The 13,188-nt window shown below is 47.9% G+C and overlaps 1 protein-coding gene across 24 annotated transcripts in view; it reads left to right on the top strand.

Moving 5' to 3' along the window:
• The window catches only part of MACF1 (microtubule actin crosslinking factor 1), a 350,067-nt gene that overhangs the window by 160,195 nt on the left and 176,684 nt on the right, over positions 1–13,188 (top strand). For all 24 annotated transcript variants that reach the window (XM_077337346.1, XM_077337347.1, XM_077337345.1 and 21 more), the window contains 8 exons: positions 998–1,152; positions 3,762–4,056; positions 4,697–4,825; positions 6,765–6,842; positions 7,666–7,827; positions 8,712–8,816; positions 9,614–9,709; positions 10,587–10,712. In XM_077337346.1, the coding sequence (XP_077193461.1) occupies positions 998–1,152; positions 3,762–4,056; positions 4,697–4,825; positions 6,765–6,842; positions 7,666–7,827; positions 8,712–8,816; positions 9,614–9,709; positions 10,587–10,712 (1,146 nt within the window). The remainder of the gene's footprint in view (positions 1–997; positions 1,153–3,761; positions 4,057–4,696; positions 4,826–6,764; positions 6,843–7,665; positions 7,828–8,711; positions 8,817–9,613; positions 9,710–10,586; positions 10,713–13,188) is intronic.

The raw sequence follows: 13,188 nt of genomic DNA, 5'->3' as shown, positions 1-13,188 counted from the left end.
ATCCACCCATTTGTATTCCTCATGCTTTTGTTGTTCCAACTTGGCGTCCCTTTCCTGAGAGCATAATGCCCCCTCCATCCCAGCTGTGCCCCTTCCTTTCCAGGTCTATAAAGGTAAAGGTATCCCCTGTGCAAGCACCGAGTCATGTCTGACCCTTGGGATGACGCCCTCCAGTGTTTTCATGGCAGACTCAATATGGGGTGGTTTGCCAGTCCCTTCCCCAAGGTCTATAGTCTTCCAGGTCTATAGTCTTGCCCATTTATGTGTCAGGGTACTAAATGACCCCCCCCCCCACACACACACACATGCACACTGTTAAGCAACTGCCGAGTTACTTACTTCTTCTCATGGATCACTTGGGGTATTGGTGAACATTCCATGACATCATACTTTGGTGTAGTGGTTTGGTGTAGTGGTTAGGAGTGTGGACTTCTAATCTGGCAAGCCGGGTTCAATTCTGCGCTCCTCCCCCACATGCAGCCAGCTGGGTTACCTTGGGCTCGCCACAGCACTGATAACGCTGTCCTGACCGAGCAGTAATATCAGGGCTCTCTCAGCCTCACCCACCCCAGAGGGTGTCTGTTGTGGGGAGAGAAAAAGGAAGGTGAACATAAGCCGCTTTGAGCCTCCTTCGGGTAGAGAAAAACATGGCATATAAGAACCAACTCTTCTTCTTCAGTAATATCAGGGCTCTCTCAGCCTCACCTCCCTCACAGGGTGTCTGTTGTGGGGAGAGGAAAGGGAAGGCAACTGTAAGCCACTTTGAGACTCCTTCGGGTAGAGAAAAAGCGGCATATAAGAACCAGCTCTTCTTCTTCTTCCCCATGAAATATTAGTGAATGTGTGATGACATCATTACACCTTAGCCATAGGCTGGCTGGAGCTCACAAGTAATGCTTCAAAAAAAAATACAAGCCTGTGCAGATTCATCATCCTTGCTTATCTAGGGTATTGTCAAGCATCTTGCTATAATAACCTTGAATCTTCTTTCCTCCAGGATGAAGCACACCTGGAGTCAGGTCAGCTAGTGCAGTACGAATCCGACGTTGTCATGTACCTCCAGGAGTGTGAAGGGCTCATCCGCCAACTCCAGGCAGATGTTCAGATACTCCGGGATGAAAACTACTACCAGCTGGAGGAGCTTGTCTTCAAGTAAGGGGTGTTGTTGCATGTCTTGTTGGGGCTAGACATTCAGCAGGTTGCATGTCACGGTAATGCTGGGGGTGATAAGAAAGGAGCTTGATTTCATGTCTGTCTTGCTTGGGAGCCCATTCCTTCAGGATCTCCTGCCCAAGGCTAGTAGCAATCAATGGAAGCTCCTCAAGAGCTTGCTCTGCTCTTTTGCAGTCCCTGTTACACCCAGGGTAGTCTTCCCAGCAGATTCTTCCTGGCCCAGTATCCCTCTGCCTCCCACTGTCCCTTGCTTATTGGCACCCTGCTTCCTCCTCATGGGATGGCACCTTGCCTCGCCTCTTGGTAGCCAGCTTGGTGAGACAGTTAAGAGTGGTGGATTCTAATCTGGAGAACCAGGTTTGATTCCTCACTCCTCCACATGCAGCCAGCTAGGTGACGGTGGGCTAGTCACTCTCCTGTTAGAGCTGTTCTCACAAGGCAGTCCTTCCAGACCCACAGGGCAGTTCTGCCAGAGCTCTCCCAGACTCACAGGGTGTCTGTTATGGGGAGAGGAAGGGAAAGCAATTGTATGCCACTTTGAAACTCCTATGGGCAGTGAAAAGAGGAGTATAAAAATTCTTTTTCATCTTCTTGACATCACTTTTAAGGGAAATTACATTGGGGTGCATCTCTGTCTCCGCCCCACCCCGGTCTCCAAGGGAGAGGAGAGCCTCCATGGACATTTTGAGGCAGGAGAGGAAAACCTTCCTGGTGCCAAGGATATTCCAACCCCTTTCTCAAAATCCCCTGCCATTATATTCTAAGTATGGGCAGAAGAGGATTTCCGGCTCCGGGCGAGCCAAGAGCAGCGTTGCATTTGTTCCCCGCTTCTGGAGTGCTATAATTTTATTTTTATTTTGGCTAATCTTATTTCTGGCTAGTTAGGAGTTCTGGGCAGGCGGCCAGCCGGCATTGCTGACAGTCAAGTGGGAAGCTGAAAACTGCATCTGTTTTGGAGTTTGAATATCCCCTGACTGATTGTAAAGCGACTTCTGAGCTGAGGTGTCTGGCTTGAAAAACTCCCTGTGAGTTTTGGAGGGGGTAGGGAGGTCCCCCCCCCCTTCCTTAAATATTCCTTTTTTTTCTAAACCATTCAGTTTTAACTACTGTTACTACTATTTATTGTTATTTGCACTTTACATTCAATTTATATAAAAATTGCTCCTGTGGGGCTCCTTTCTTGGGAAGCCATAGGCAGCTCATCAGCACATCAGCCCGAGCAACCTGAACTCAGAGCAGATAAAAGAGCATTGTTTTTCTTTTCTTGTTTAGGATTCCTGCCCCAAACCCACTTCTTAACTGTTATTTTAAACAGTTATTTAAATTGGTTATACCTTAAATCAGGGGTAGTCAAACTGCGGCCCTCCAGATGTCCGCGGACTACAATTCCCAGGAGCCCCTGCCAGCGAATGCTGGCAGGGGCTCCTGGGAATTGTAGTCCACGGACATCTGGAGGGCCGCAGTTTGACTACCCCTGCCTTAAATGAAACTCAATGGAGATTGAATGCAGACAGCCTCTTGAAGATTTCATCCATCCATTCAGATTTCTATACCACCCTTCCATACGGTTCTGGGTGGTTTACATTAAACGTGGTTTATAGTTATGTAGGATATTATATAGAATATTATAACAATGCAATAAATAACAGTCATAACAATATGAAATGCAAAACGCCCAGCCACGCAAACTAGGCTAGATGGCTTTTTTTCAAGGTAGAATTAAACAACAGATTTGAAGTGCTGAGCACTCTGGAGAAAGATTGACAGCCAATTAATGTCCAAAGGCTGGAAGAGAGCGTATGTCATGGAGAAGTGGATGTGGATGTGTGCCAGAGGCAGCACTCAGAGCCCTCTCTGTGGGAACATGTGCCATCGCCCCAGCATAGAGTTCCCTGAGTCAGCCTGCATGAGGTCCGGCTGGCCCAGGAAGCGATTGGCTGGCTCGGGTCGCTCAGCTGGGCTGGCGTCTGCAAGTGTCAGGGGGAGTGGGAAGGCTGCACCAAATGGAGGCCGGGGAGAGCAGAGCCGGGCCAGACCCTGCCAGGGACACCACACACCGCTACCTGCACACACGCCCTCAACAGAGTGGAGGTGAAGAAGGATGGGAGGGAAAGGAAAGGAAAGGAAAGATGTGGGGGGAAAAGGGGGGAACAAAAGCTAAAAATAAATGGCCCAACAACAAAGGAGCAAAAGAAGGGGAAAGAGAGGGGGAAAGGGTCATAGAAGAAGAAGGGAGGGTGACAAAAGAAGGGCAGTGTTCAGGTTTAATTGCCGTGTTGGCACTTTGCGATAAATAAGTAGGCTTTGGGTTACAGTTTGGGCACTCAGGCTCTAAAAGGTTTGCCATCACTGAGTTATTATATCACTGACTACTAGACAGAAAGATTGAAAGATGAGGATAGGTCTTAGAGAAACAGCTACAGCTAGAGATGATTCCTGTGTACAACAGTTTTTGGCGGGCATTAGGGATGCTAGATCAAAGGCATATGGGCAGGAGAGGGAAATCCTGGCTCACCTGTATCTGGGTTGTGGTCCCTTCGGCTGATGCCTTGATGTTTCTGATCTCCCTCCTCTCGGCTCTCTCTCAGGATTGTCCGGCTCCAAGATGAGCTGGTTACGCTGAGGCTGGAATGCACCAATCTTTACCGGAAGGGGCACTTTTCTTCCCCTTCCTCCCGGGACTTGCTGCAGCCTTCCTCCTTGAACACCATGCACCTTAAGGCCGAGCCCTTGCTGAAGGGAACGCACACAGCCACCACTGCCTCTACCTCCTGGTTCCGGAAGCCAATGACCCGCACGGAACTGGTGGCCATCTCGTCCTCGGAAGACGAGGGCAGCCTCCGGTTTGTGTATGAGCTGCTCTCTTGGGTGGAAGAGATGCAGGTGAGTTGGGCAACATAAACGAGGAGAACATGCAGAGGGAGGGGTTGTAGCTAGCAGTGAGTGGGGGACTCTTTCTGCCCCTGTTCGGGCTGGCTGGTGTTGCTCGGCAGCCCCTTTGCGCTGGTTTTCAGCCGATGCACAGGGTACGCGTGGAAGGGAGCGTGACAGATTTTATATTCGGCTTTGTGGCAACTTTTTACATGGCGGGAAGTGCTGTCAAATTGCAGCAGACTTACTGCGAACCAGAAAGGTTTTCAAGACGAGAGACAAAGGAGGTGATTGGCCATTGCCTACCTCTGCGTAGCAACCTTGGTGGCCTCCCATCTAAGTACAAATCAGGGCTGACCCTGCGTAGCTTTTGTGATCAAGCAAATCAGGCTAGCCTGGGCCATCCACTCTCACAAAACTCCCCCAAAAGAGTATGGATGTGTCTCGGAGGCTAAGAGGGAATCATTATTGGGGAGAAAGGCGGAGTACAAATGAAGTAAATAAATAATTTCAGCACAAGACTTGGCCTCGACTCTCTAGGGAGAAAGGCATCACCCGGCAGAGACGGGCAGGTGTGACATGAGACTGTAGCTAGCAGTGGGCGAGGGACGGCTTCTGGGTGGGTGATGCTAATTGGCTGCCCCTTTTGCAGATGAAGCTGGAGCGGGCCGAGTGGGGCACTGACTTACCCAGCGTGGAGTCTCAGCTGGAGGTGCAACGTCACATCCACACCAGTGTGGAAGACCTCGGCTCCAGCGTGAAAGAGGCCCGATTGTATGAGGTAAGCAGGCCGAGCAGTGGGGGATTTCACCCTACTTTGAAGAAGAGGAGGAGATCCAGGGGATGAAGCAGCCTTGATTAGAATGAAGGATGTCGGAGGAAAGACTCAGAGAAGATGGATTTGCTCTTGGCCCAGGGAAAGGAGGGCGCCGTGCTCCCACATCTGGGGGAATGGTAACGACTTTTCAATGCAGTCACGGTCTGATGTAGCACAGAGAAAGTGAGGTGAATCTGAGCAACTTTATAGGGAAATAATAAGGCTGTTCTACTGGAGATTATGCTCACACACCCATACACACTCTGGTTGCAGATCCTGTCATGCGGAAGGGATGTGATTGAGTGATTGGTTTCCTTCCTTCCTTCCTTCCTTCCTTCCTTCCTTCCTTCCTTCCTTCCTTCCTTCCTTCCTTCCTTCGACTGCTGCTGGATTGAGGCTTTGGGGTATATTATCCTGTGGTCACGGTTTTTCCAGTGGCATAGAAAGGGCTGTGTGGGAGGGCAGGGGAAAGGCTAGAGCAGGGTTTCCCAACCGCCTGCCCTACATTACCGTAAATGCCCTTCAGTGGCATGGCAGGCCTCAAAATGCTGGCTGAGGAGAGCCCTCTCAGCTTGTGCCTGCCATTTTCATCTCCAAGTGAAGCAGAAAGAAAGAGTTTTTTTAAAAAAAATTCTACCCTTATTTGAGCAGGTTAACCCCTCTGAAAGTGGTCAACAAGGGGCCTGGAGGGGGTGGGAAAGAGAGGGGCCCCAGGCATTTAAACTTTTGCTGACCGAGGCTCCTCTCACTTCTGGGGGTGTGGCAAGGAGGCGGAGCCAGCTGACATCACTTCCTGATATCTGAAAGCCTGAAAAATATTTCAGGCGTACCTCCATGGTCAAAAGGTTGGAAAAGGCTATGTTAGAGAAACACAGAGCTATGCGATCCTGTGTTATTGTTGCATTAATTGCATTTTGGATTTGGGGTGGGGTGGAATTTTGGGAAGGGGAGAATGTCAATAAAAGCCTGATCTGGAGTGTAATGCATTTCCTGCTTCCAGGTTCTATATTGTTTCTGAGTCTTGTGACATTAATTCAATGGATCGATTACAGTGACTGTTTAAGGAACCTTTGAGTGACCAAAAGGGTGTTTCTGATTAACTAGGCAGACGATTTATTATATACCTGCAGTTTTGGGCCTTGCATATCTGAGGGACCGCTTGTCTCTTATGTGCCCCACTGGGCTCTTCGCTCTGTGGGTATGAATCTGCTGGGTATCTCCGACCCCTGGGAGGCATGCCTGGCCTTGACCAAGACCAGGGTACTTTTGCTTCAAACTCTTGGTTTTACTCAAATGCAAAATATATTTGGTTATTGAACTCTCAATTAACCAATGATAACTAATCTACTTAAAACTCAGCTTTTAAAAGATCATGATAGATCCCCATCTCTGGTGAACTCTGAGTTTAGCGTTTAGTACATGGAAATTTCATGCAATGCCTTCCGCTGTGTGCAGTCAGGCAGCAGGGGTTACTGGTTCCTCGGTGTCTATGTGAGTGTGAAATGGGGGAAATAGACGATCTGACCCACTATATATTGAAATGTTATTTTTATGTAGAACTTTAATAGTTTATTCCTGATGGCTTCTGGTGTTTCAAATATTGCAAAAGTTATATTTCTATTGCCAGATAGAGATCAATATGTCTCAAGCAGGGTTGCAAATTTATACACTAGCAGCCAGAAGGATTAGATCTACAGACTGGAGTGACACCCTGATATCTGGAGATGTATTCTGTTAGAAGTATTTTATTATCTTTCCTCCCCGTTATTGTAATGTTGTTGCATTTTTAATGGATCTATGTTTGTTGTCTTTTGTAATGACTTATGGCCAATACAGTAAATCATACGTGACTTCTTAAAAAACAAGGATCTATTCTATTTATTACTTTCTTCCCTTCTTTTAGGGTAAAATGTCCCAAAATTTCCGTACTAGTTATTCAGAGACACTGGCGAAGCTGGAGACTCAATACTGTAAACTGACGGTGAGTGTCTCTTAGCACTTTTTGGGTTCATGGGGCCAGGAAGGCCTTGGGAGTGTCACCATCTCTTTTGAAGCTTGCCTTTATTGCACACTTTTCAAAGTAGGGGAGGGGACACCTAAATTGTTTCAAGCTTTTTCAACCTGGGAAAACACAGTTCTTTCCTTAAGCAGCACATATGTTGCTGTGGGCAGAGACAAGGTATACACATTTGGAGTGATCTATAGAACTCTCTTCCTCACCTCCCACTCCATACTTGGGCTTCCTCAGTAGATGCTTTTTCCTTGAAAAATCTTGGCTTCTGAAGCTATGCCAGTTTGGTGTAATGGTTAGGAGCATGGGCTTCTAATCTGGTGAGCCGGGTTTCATTCCCCACTTCTCCACATGCAACCAGTTGGGTGACCCTGGGCTCGCCACAGTACTGAGAAAACTGCTTTGACCAAGCAGGAATATCAGGGCTCTCTCAGCCTCACCTCCCTCACAGGATGTCTGTTGTGGGGAGAGGAAAGGGAAGGCGATTGGAAGCCACTTTGAGACTCCTTTGGGTAGAGAAAAGCGGCATATAAGAACCAACCTTCTTCCTCTTCTGTGTAAACAACACCACATCCCAGTTGCATCTGCAACATGAGGGCAGGATAAGGCTCTGTGGCCTTTCCAGACTTGCAAAGAACTGAAATTAGGAGTCGTCATGCAGGAAGTCCCTGAGAAAATGTCAAATGGTGCCTGGCTGTTGGCTGGCCTGGGAAAGATATTTGGGGAGCTGTGGTGTCTTGCCAACAATCCCCAGAGGAGCAACGAATGCACCAGATCCATCTTATCTCCCCAGGAGACCTCCAGCTTCCGTCTGTGCCACCTCCAGAGCTTGTACGCATTTGTGTCTCAAGCCACCACAGAGTTAATTTGGCTCAACGAAAAGGAAGAGGAGGAGCTGGCCTTTGACTGGAGCGACAACAACCCCAACATGGCGGCCAAGAGGAACTATTTCTCGGTGAGTGGGAAAGGCTGGTGATGCCACCGGCACAATCCTTTATGATATAAGTGAAGGCCTCCAGATGGCCAAGGACATAAAGCCACAATAGCTTGTGTGTCTCACTGATGCTTTGGATTTTGGAAAAGTTAGGACTAGTGTGGCAGTCTATAGCAAGCCTCCTCCTTTAGCTTGAAGTTCAGCTTCTGATTCCTTCTGAACTTTATTTTTGAGTCTTTTGGGAATGTGGAAATTTTGAGGAAGCAGGACCAACTTGCCCTGCTCTGGATAATCCAAGCATGCCTGATTTGATCTCAGAAATTAAGCTAGGTCAGCCCCAGTTAGTACTTACTCGGGAGACTACCAAGGAAGTCTAAGGGTTGCTATGCAGAGGCAGGCAACGGCAAATCATCTCTTGTTCATCTCTTGCCTTGCAAACCCTCTTGGGTCACCAGCCATCAACTGTGACTTGACAGCACTTTCTGCCAAGACTAACCCGGCTAGGTTAATACTGTGTTGTTTCTTGTGTTTCCCATGGGTGTACCATTTCACGTTCATTAAACCTTGAAGTAGCCCTGTGAGATAAGCAGGCTGAGGAATGAATAAGGGATCAAGAAATGGATTGATTGGGCAGGGAGTTGAGTCAGGGCTTCCTGAATGCTCCCTTGGCTTTTCAATAGTTCAGCCAGAACTAATGCACCAAAGGAGGATTGTTCTCATTTTGTTGCTAATGGCTTTTAGGTAGGTCCTGAAGGTCTAAAAATCCATGACTGAATCTTCCAGCCATGCCTCATCTCCCTCCCCTAAACACCCCTCCCATCTGACTTTAGAGAGACAGAGGCCAGCAGAAGTCCAGTGTTAATGCAGGAAATGTAATCTGGCCTTTGCATGCCCCTGGTCTGCAGGAGCTCACGATGGTGCTAGACGAGAAACAGGATGTGTTCCGTTCCCTACAAGACACAGCTGAGATGTTATCCTTGGAGAATCACCCAGCCAAGCAGACGGTGGAGGTAAGGGATGGCCTGAAGGGGAGCGTGCTGGGATGGTGCTGGTGTCGATGGGCACTTCTGGGGCACTTAAGGAAAGAGGAATATATTGAAGGCTTTTTTGCATGTCATGTAGCAGGCAGTGTGTTCTTGTTGTGTCGGCTTGTGTATATACAGGAGGGAGTCACAGCCAATTGTGGTTCTCTGGCATGTGCAACAGAAAACATACGTTTAGCTGGAACTGTGTCTACTGCACGTCTGCTGTTAACACTCTTGGGGGGCATGAAATTCTTCTTGCATTTGGCTATAAAAAAAAGCAGTGCATGGTCATTTAATGATCTGGGCTCCTGTTCAACTGGTCAGTCAGGGAGGAGTTATGCACAGGATAGAGGTATCTCTGTATGTTTCTTTTGTGTTTTAAAACCACCTCTCAGGTGAAAACTCTCACAGCAGACGTTCCAAGTAAATCTGCAGAAATTACTAGCCTCGCAACACCGCTTGAAATGTGACTCACCTGCTTCCCAGCATCCTTATCCCCCAAGCCAATTATGGCACAGTTTGGAAATGAACCCAAGAACCAATTCACTTCCATATTGGCAAAGCTTCCCAGCTTAGTCCCCCAGGAGTGATTGTTTCTTGCTAGAGGCAACTGAGCCAGCTGCTATTTAAGTGCCTGGCTAGTGGACAAGGAGTAAGCAATGAGGAGTAAGCACCTTCTCCTGGGCTGGCCTTTGGCAGGTGGTAACCTCCATCCCCTGCTTCTCCAGGGGCCACCTGGTCTGTGGTCGGGCAAGCACTTCATTCCATTCTGCTTCTTCCAGGCATACAGTGCAGCAGTGCAGACTCAGTGGCAGTGGATGAAGCAGCTGTGCTTGTGTGTGGATCAGCATGTGACGGAAAACACGGCTTACTTCCAGGTACAGTCAGAGTCAAAGGTGCCCTCAAAAGAAGAGGGGGGCACTCTGCAGTTGAGAAATGGCTGCGACAGCCCCAGATCTCCCACCCTCAGGGCTGCTGGTTAGTTGTAGTACGTCTCCGAGAACAGGGGTAAAGAGGAATTCAGTGGAAAGAGGAATTTGGTGGGACCAGTTCTCCAGAGTCCAAGGATGACAGACTCGAAACCACAACTTCCAAAAGCAAGTGCTTATTCGTAGCAGTTCTAGCCAAGACGTTCAAAGCCGAATCAGGCTCCCAAGTTCAAAACGCAGTTCTTATCCCCGAACCTTTCTCGCCAAAGATGTTCACATAAGCACAGACACAATAAGCCCTCCATGTCCAGGTGCAGTCCGGGAAAGCAGCCAACTACGATAACATACACAGCAATGACCTTGGAGCACCCAGTAGCTACTATTTGCAATGATCACCCCACTTGTTACTTAAATGAGTACATGAGCAGACCGTTCAGGGTTAGGGAACAGACAAACTTCAGAATGGCTACACAGAGGCTAGAGAACAGATTGAAACATGGCAGTAATCAGGAGACAAGGCAGCATGGATGCTTTCCTGCCTGCTTTCCTACTAATTAAACTGCAGGAGGATGTATAGCAAGTCCAGTTTTTCCCCGCCCCAACAAAACATCCCTGTTTTGAGCTTACCCATAGAACTTTTGCTCTGATAATGTAACGGATAGGAGAAAGCGGCCCTCTTTGCTTTGTTGTTTGGATGCTGAAAAAGCCTTCAACTGCATTGAAAGGATAATCTTGCGTCGCTTGTACTCTGCCTCCAGTTTTTAGTGTTATAAACAATCTCTTTCTTGTCTTTCGGTCAATGGGGAAACCCTCTGTGCCCTTGCAGTTTTTCAGCGATGCCCGGGATTCAGAAGGCTACTTGAAGAGCTTGCAAGACACCATCAAAAGGAAGTATTCTTGTGACCGTAACACCAGCCTGACCCGCCTGGAGGACCTTCTCCAGGATTCCATGGTGGGTGCTCCTTGGACAGCTCCCGAGATCATGCTGACTTGATGCTGTGTGCCACGGAAGCTGCTAGAACATCCCCAGATCCTCTCTTACCTGAAACTCAGCCTTACCTGTTCCCCCCCCCCCTTGGTCTAATCTTATTTATACAGGAATCCCTAACCTGTTGAGATGAATGTGCTGGAATGGAGACTGAGCAGAACCGTTTGACCTGTGCTTTATAATGTATTCAGCCTGTTTTTCAGCTGTCCCCATGCCTGTATTGCTTAGCTGGCCCGGTGTGTTGCTTGTGTTCTTGGGGAAAGAAATCCAGCATGGGGTTTGGGGTATTCTGCCTGCCCCTTATTTGTTTATTTTGCTAGCTCATGCTGCTGCTCTTACTGTATCGTGAGTCAGCTCATTGATCTATGTCTCGTCTGTCCTGGCTTGCGGTGGTCCTCCAGGGTCTTAGTCAGAGAAGTGTTTTTCTCAGAACATGCAGTCTTGCTTGGAGACACTGGGGACCAGACCTGGACTCTCTGACATGCCAAGCTCATCCTCAGATGAGATCAGTGACACCACAGCTGCCAAATCTGTACCTATAAAACGTTAGGTTGTGCATTCCATGCCGTCAAATCATTTCCAACTTACGGCGACCCCAATGACCCCTAAAACGCCCCACAATTAACAGGTCTTGCAAACTGAAGGCCATGGCTTGCTTTGAGTCAATCCAGCATGTTGCGTCTTCCTGTTTTCCTACTTCCTTCACGTTTTCCTAGCCTCAGATTGACCAGCCATTACTTGGCAAGGTGGAGATGAGCCAGGGGAAGGTAGGTTTGGCCACAGTGAGTTGGACTGGGGAGTCCCAGAGTAATTCAGGGAAAGCTTTGCTGGTAAGGTGCACTGTGAGCAGGGGGCAGTCATGGCTGGGAAAGATTCAAATGAGTAGCTGTGTTGGTCTGAAGTAGCACAATAAAATCAGAGTCCAGTAGCACCTTTAAGACCAACAAAGATTTATTCAAGGCATGAGCTTTCGAGCGCAAGCACTCTTCGTCAGACTAAGAACTGACCATCATAACAGTAGGAATATATAAGCAAAAGTTAATCTTGTTACATTAATAAACTGTGTCACAGCATCCACATACAGCCACATGAGAACTCTCTGCCAAACCAGCCAATCAAACCCCTCGAACCCATTTGTAGTTCACAAAGACATATTAGAAATAAAACTGTCAAAGCCAGTGATCCACGGCTCATAAAATCATAGAGTTGGAAGGGGCCATACAGGCCATCTAGTCCAACCCCCTGCTCAACGCAGGATCAGCCCTAAGCATCCTAAAGCATCCAAGAAAAGTGTGTATCCAACCTTTGCTTGAAGACTGCTCATACCCTACTATTTACTGCCTGGTCCCATCTGTCTCCAACCAGTGTGAAACTTTCTTACAAGTAGAAGCTAAGCTGGCAGCTATCTTGTCCTGGGACCAGAAAGTAGAATTCAAAATTACATTACATATTACTAACAGTCACATAATCCCAATTAAAATAAATTGTGAGGAATGTGGGTGCACAAGTTATGATGGTCAGTTCTTAGTCTGAGGAAGAGTGCTTGCACTCGAAAGCTCACGCCTTGAATAAATCTTTGTTGGTCTTAATGGCTGGGAAAGGGAGAGATTGTTGTTTGGAGGCTCTTTGGTGCCTTTACAGCCTAAGGCGCCAAAGTGAAGGAAAGCAATGAAAGGATGCCGATAAGGGACGGAGAGGCAGGAAGAGATACTGGAGGCTGAGAAGGCACGGTCCATTGGGAAGCTGCAGATAGGAGCTATCACTGCCAAGGGCTGAGCATAATGTTAAGATCCATTAATTTCTTGGGGCGTAAAGGTGCCTTTGCCAGAACGGGTCCAGAGAAGAGAAGTTCAAAAGTTACAAGCCAGGAGGGTTGAGTCAGCAACTCGGGGTTAAGGAGGGAATGATGCAAAACCGTCTTGCTTAATCCCATCAGGAGCAATACTAAATTGGTCTGATCAGAAGTCAGCCCCATCTTATTCCATGGAGCCTGTTCCCAGGGCAGTGTTCTTAGGGTTGCAGCCATAGCCACAAAAGAAGATGGGTCCCTGGAGCTGAGGGACGATTGCATTAGCACAAACCATTCTCTGTCTCTATTTTTGTAAAAGCAGTAAGGGCCTTTAGCGATGTCACCTCTGGAGCTGTTATATTTGTAGACCGTGAGGTCCAGTGTGGAGACAGGCTTAGCCACTGAGATCTTCGAAAGGTGCTCTGAAAAGAAAGCTTTGTCCCCTGTGTGTGATGCTTCCTTTATCATAATGAATGAGTTAAAGTTGTATTTCTTCCAACCATGCTCCCCTGGGACAGGCAAAGGTAGCTTGTTTTTAACCACTCTCTCTCTCTCTCTCACTCCTATCTTTCTCTGTCTCTCTTTCTCTTTTGCTCTCTCTCTCTCTTGCTCTCTCTCAGGGTCTGTACCTCTTAAGTAAAAACATCAATG

This window comes from Paroedura picta, chromosome 5 (assembly GCF_049243985.1).
Source record: "Paroedura picta isolate Pp20150507F chromosome 5, Ppicta_v3.0, whole genome shotgun sequence".
NCBI classification, from domain to species: Eukaryota; Metazoa; Chordata; class Lepidosauria; order Squamata; family Gekkonidae; genus Paroedura; species Paroedura picta.
Note: the sequence above shows the minus strand (reverse complement) of the source record. Positions and strands in the feature narration are given on the sequence as shown.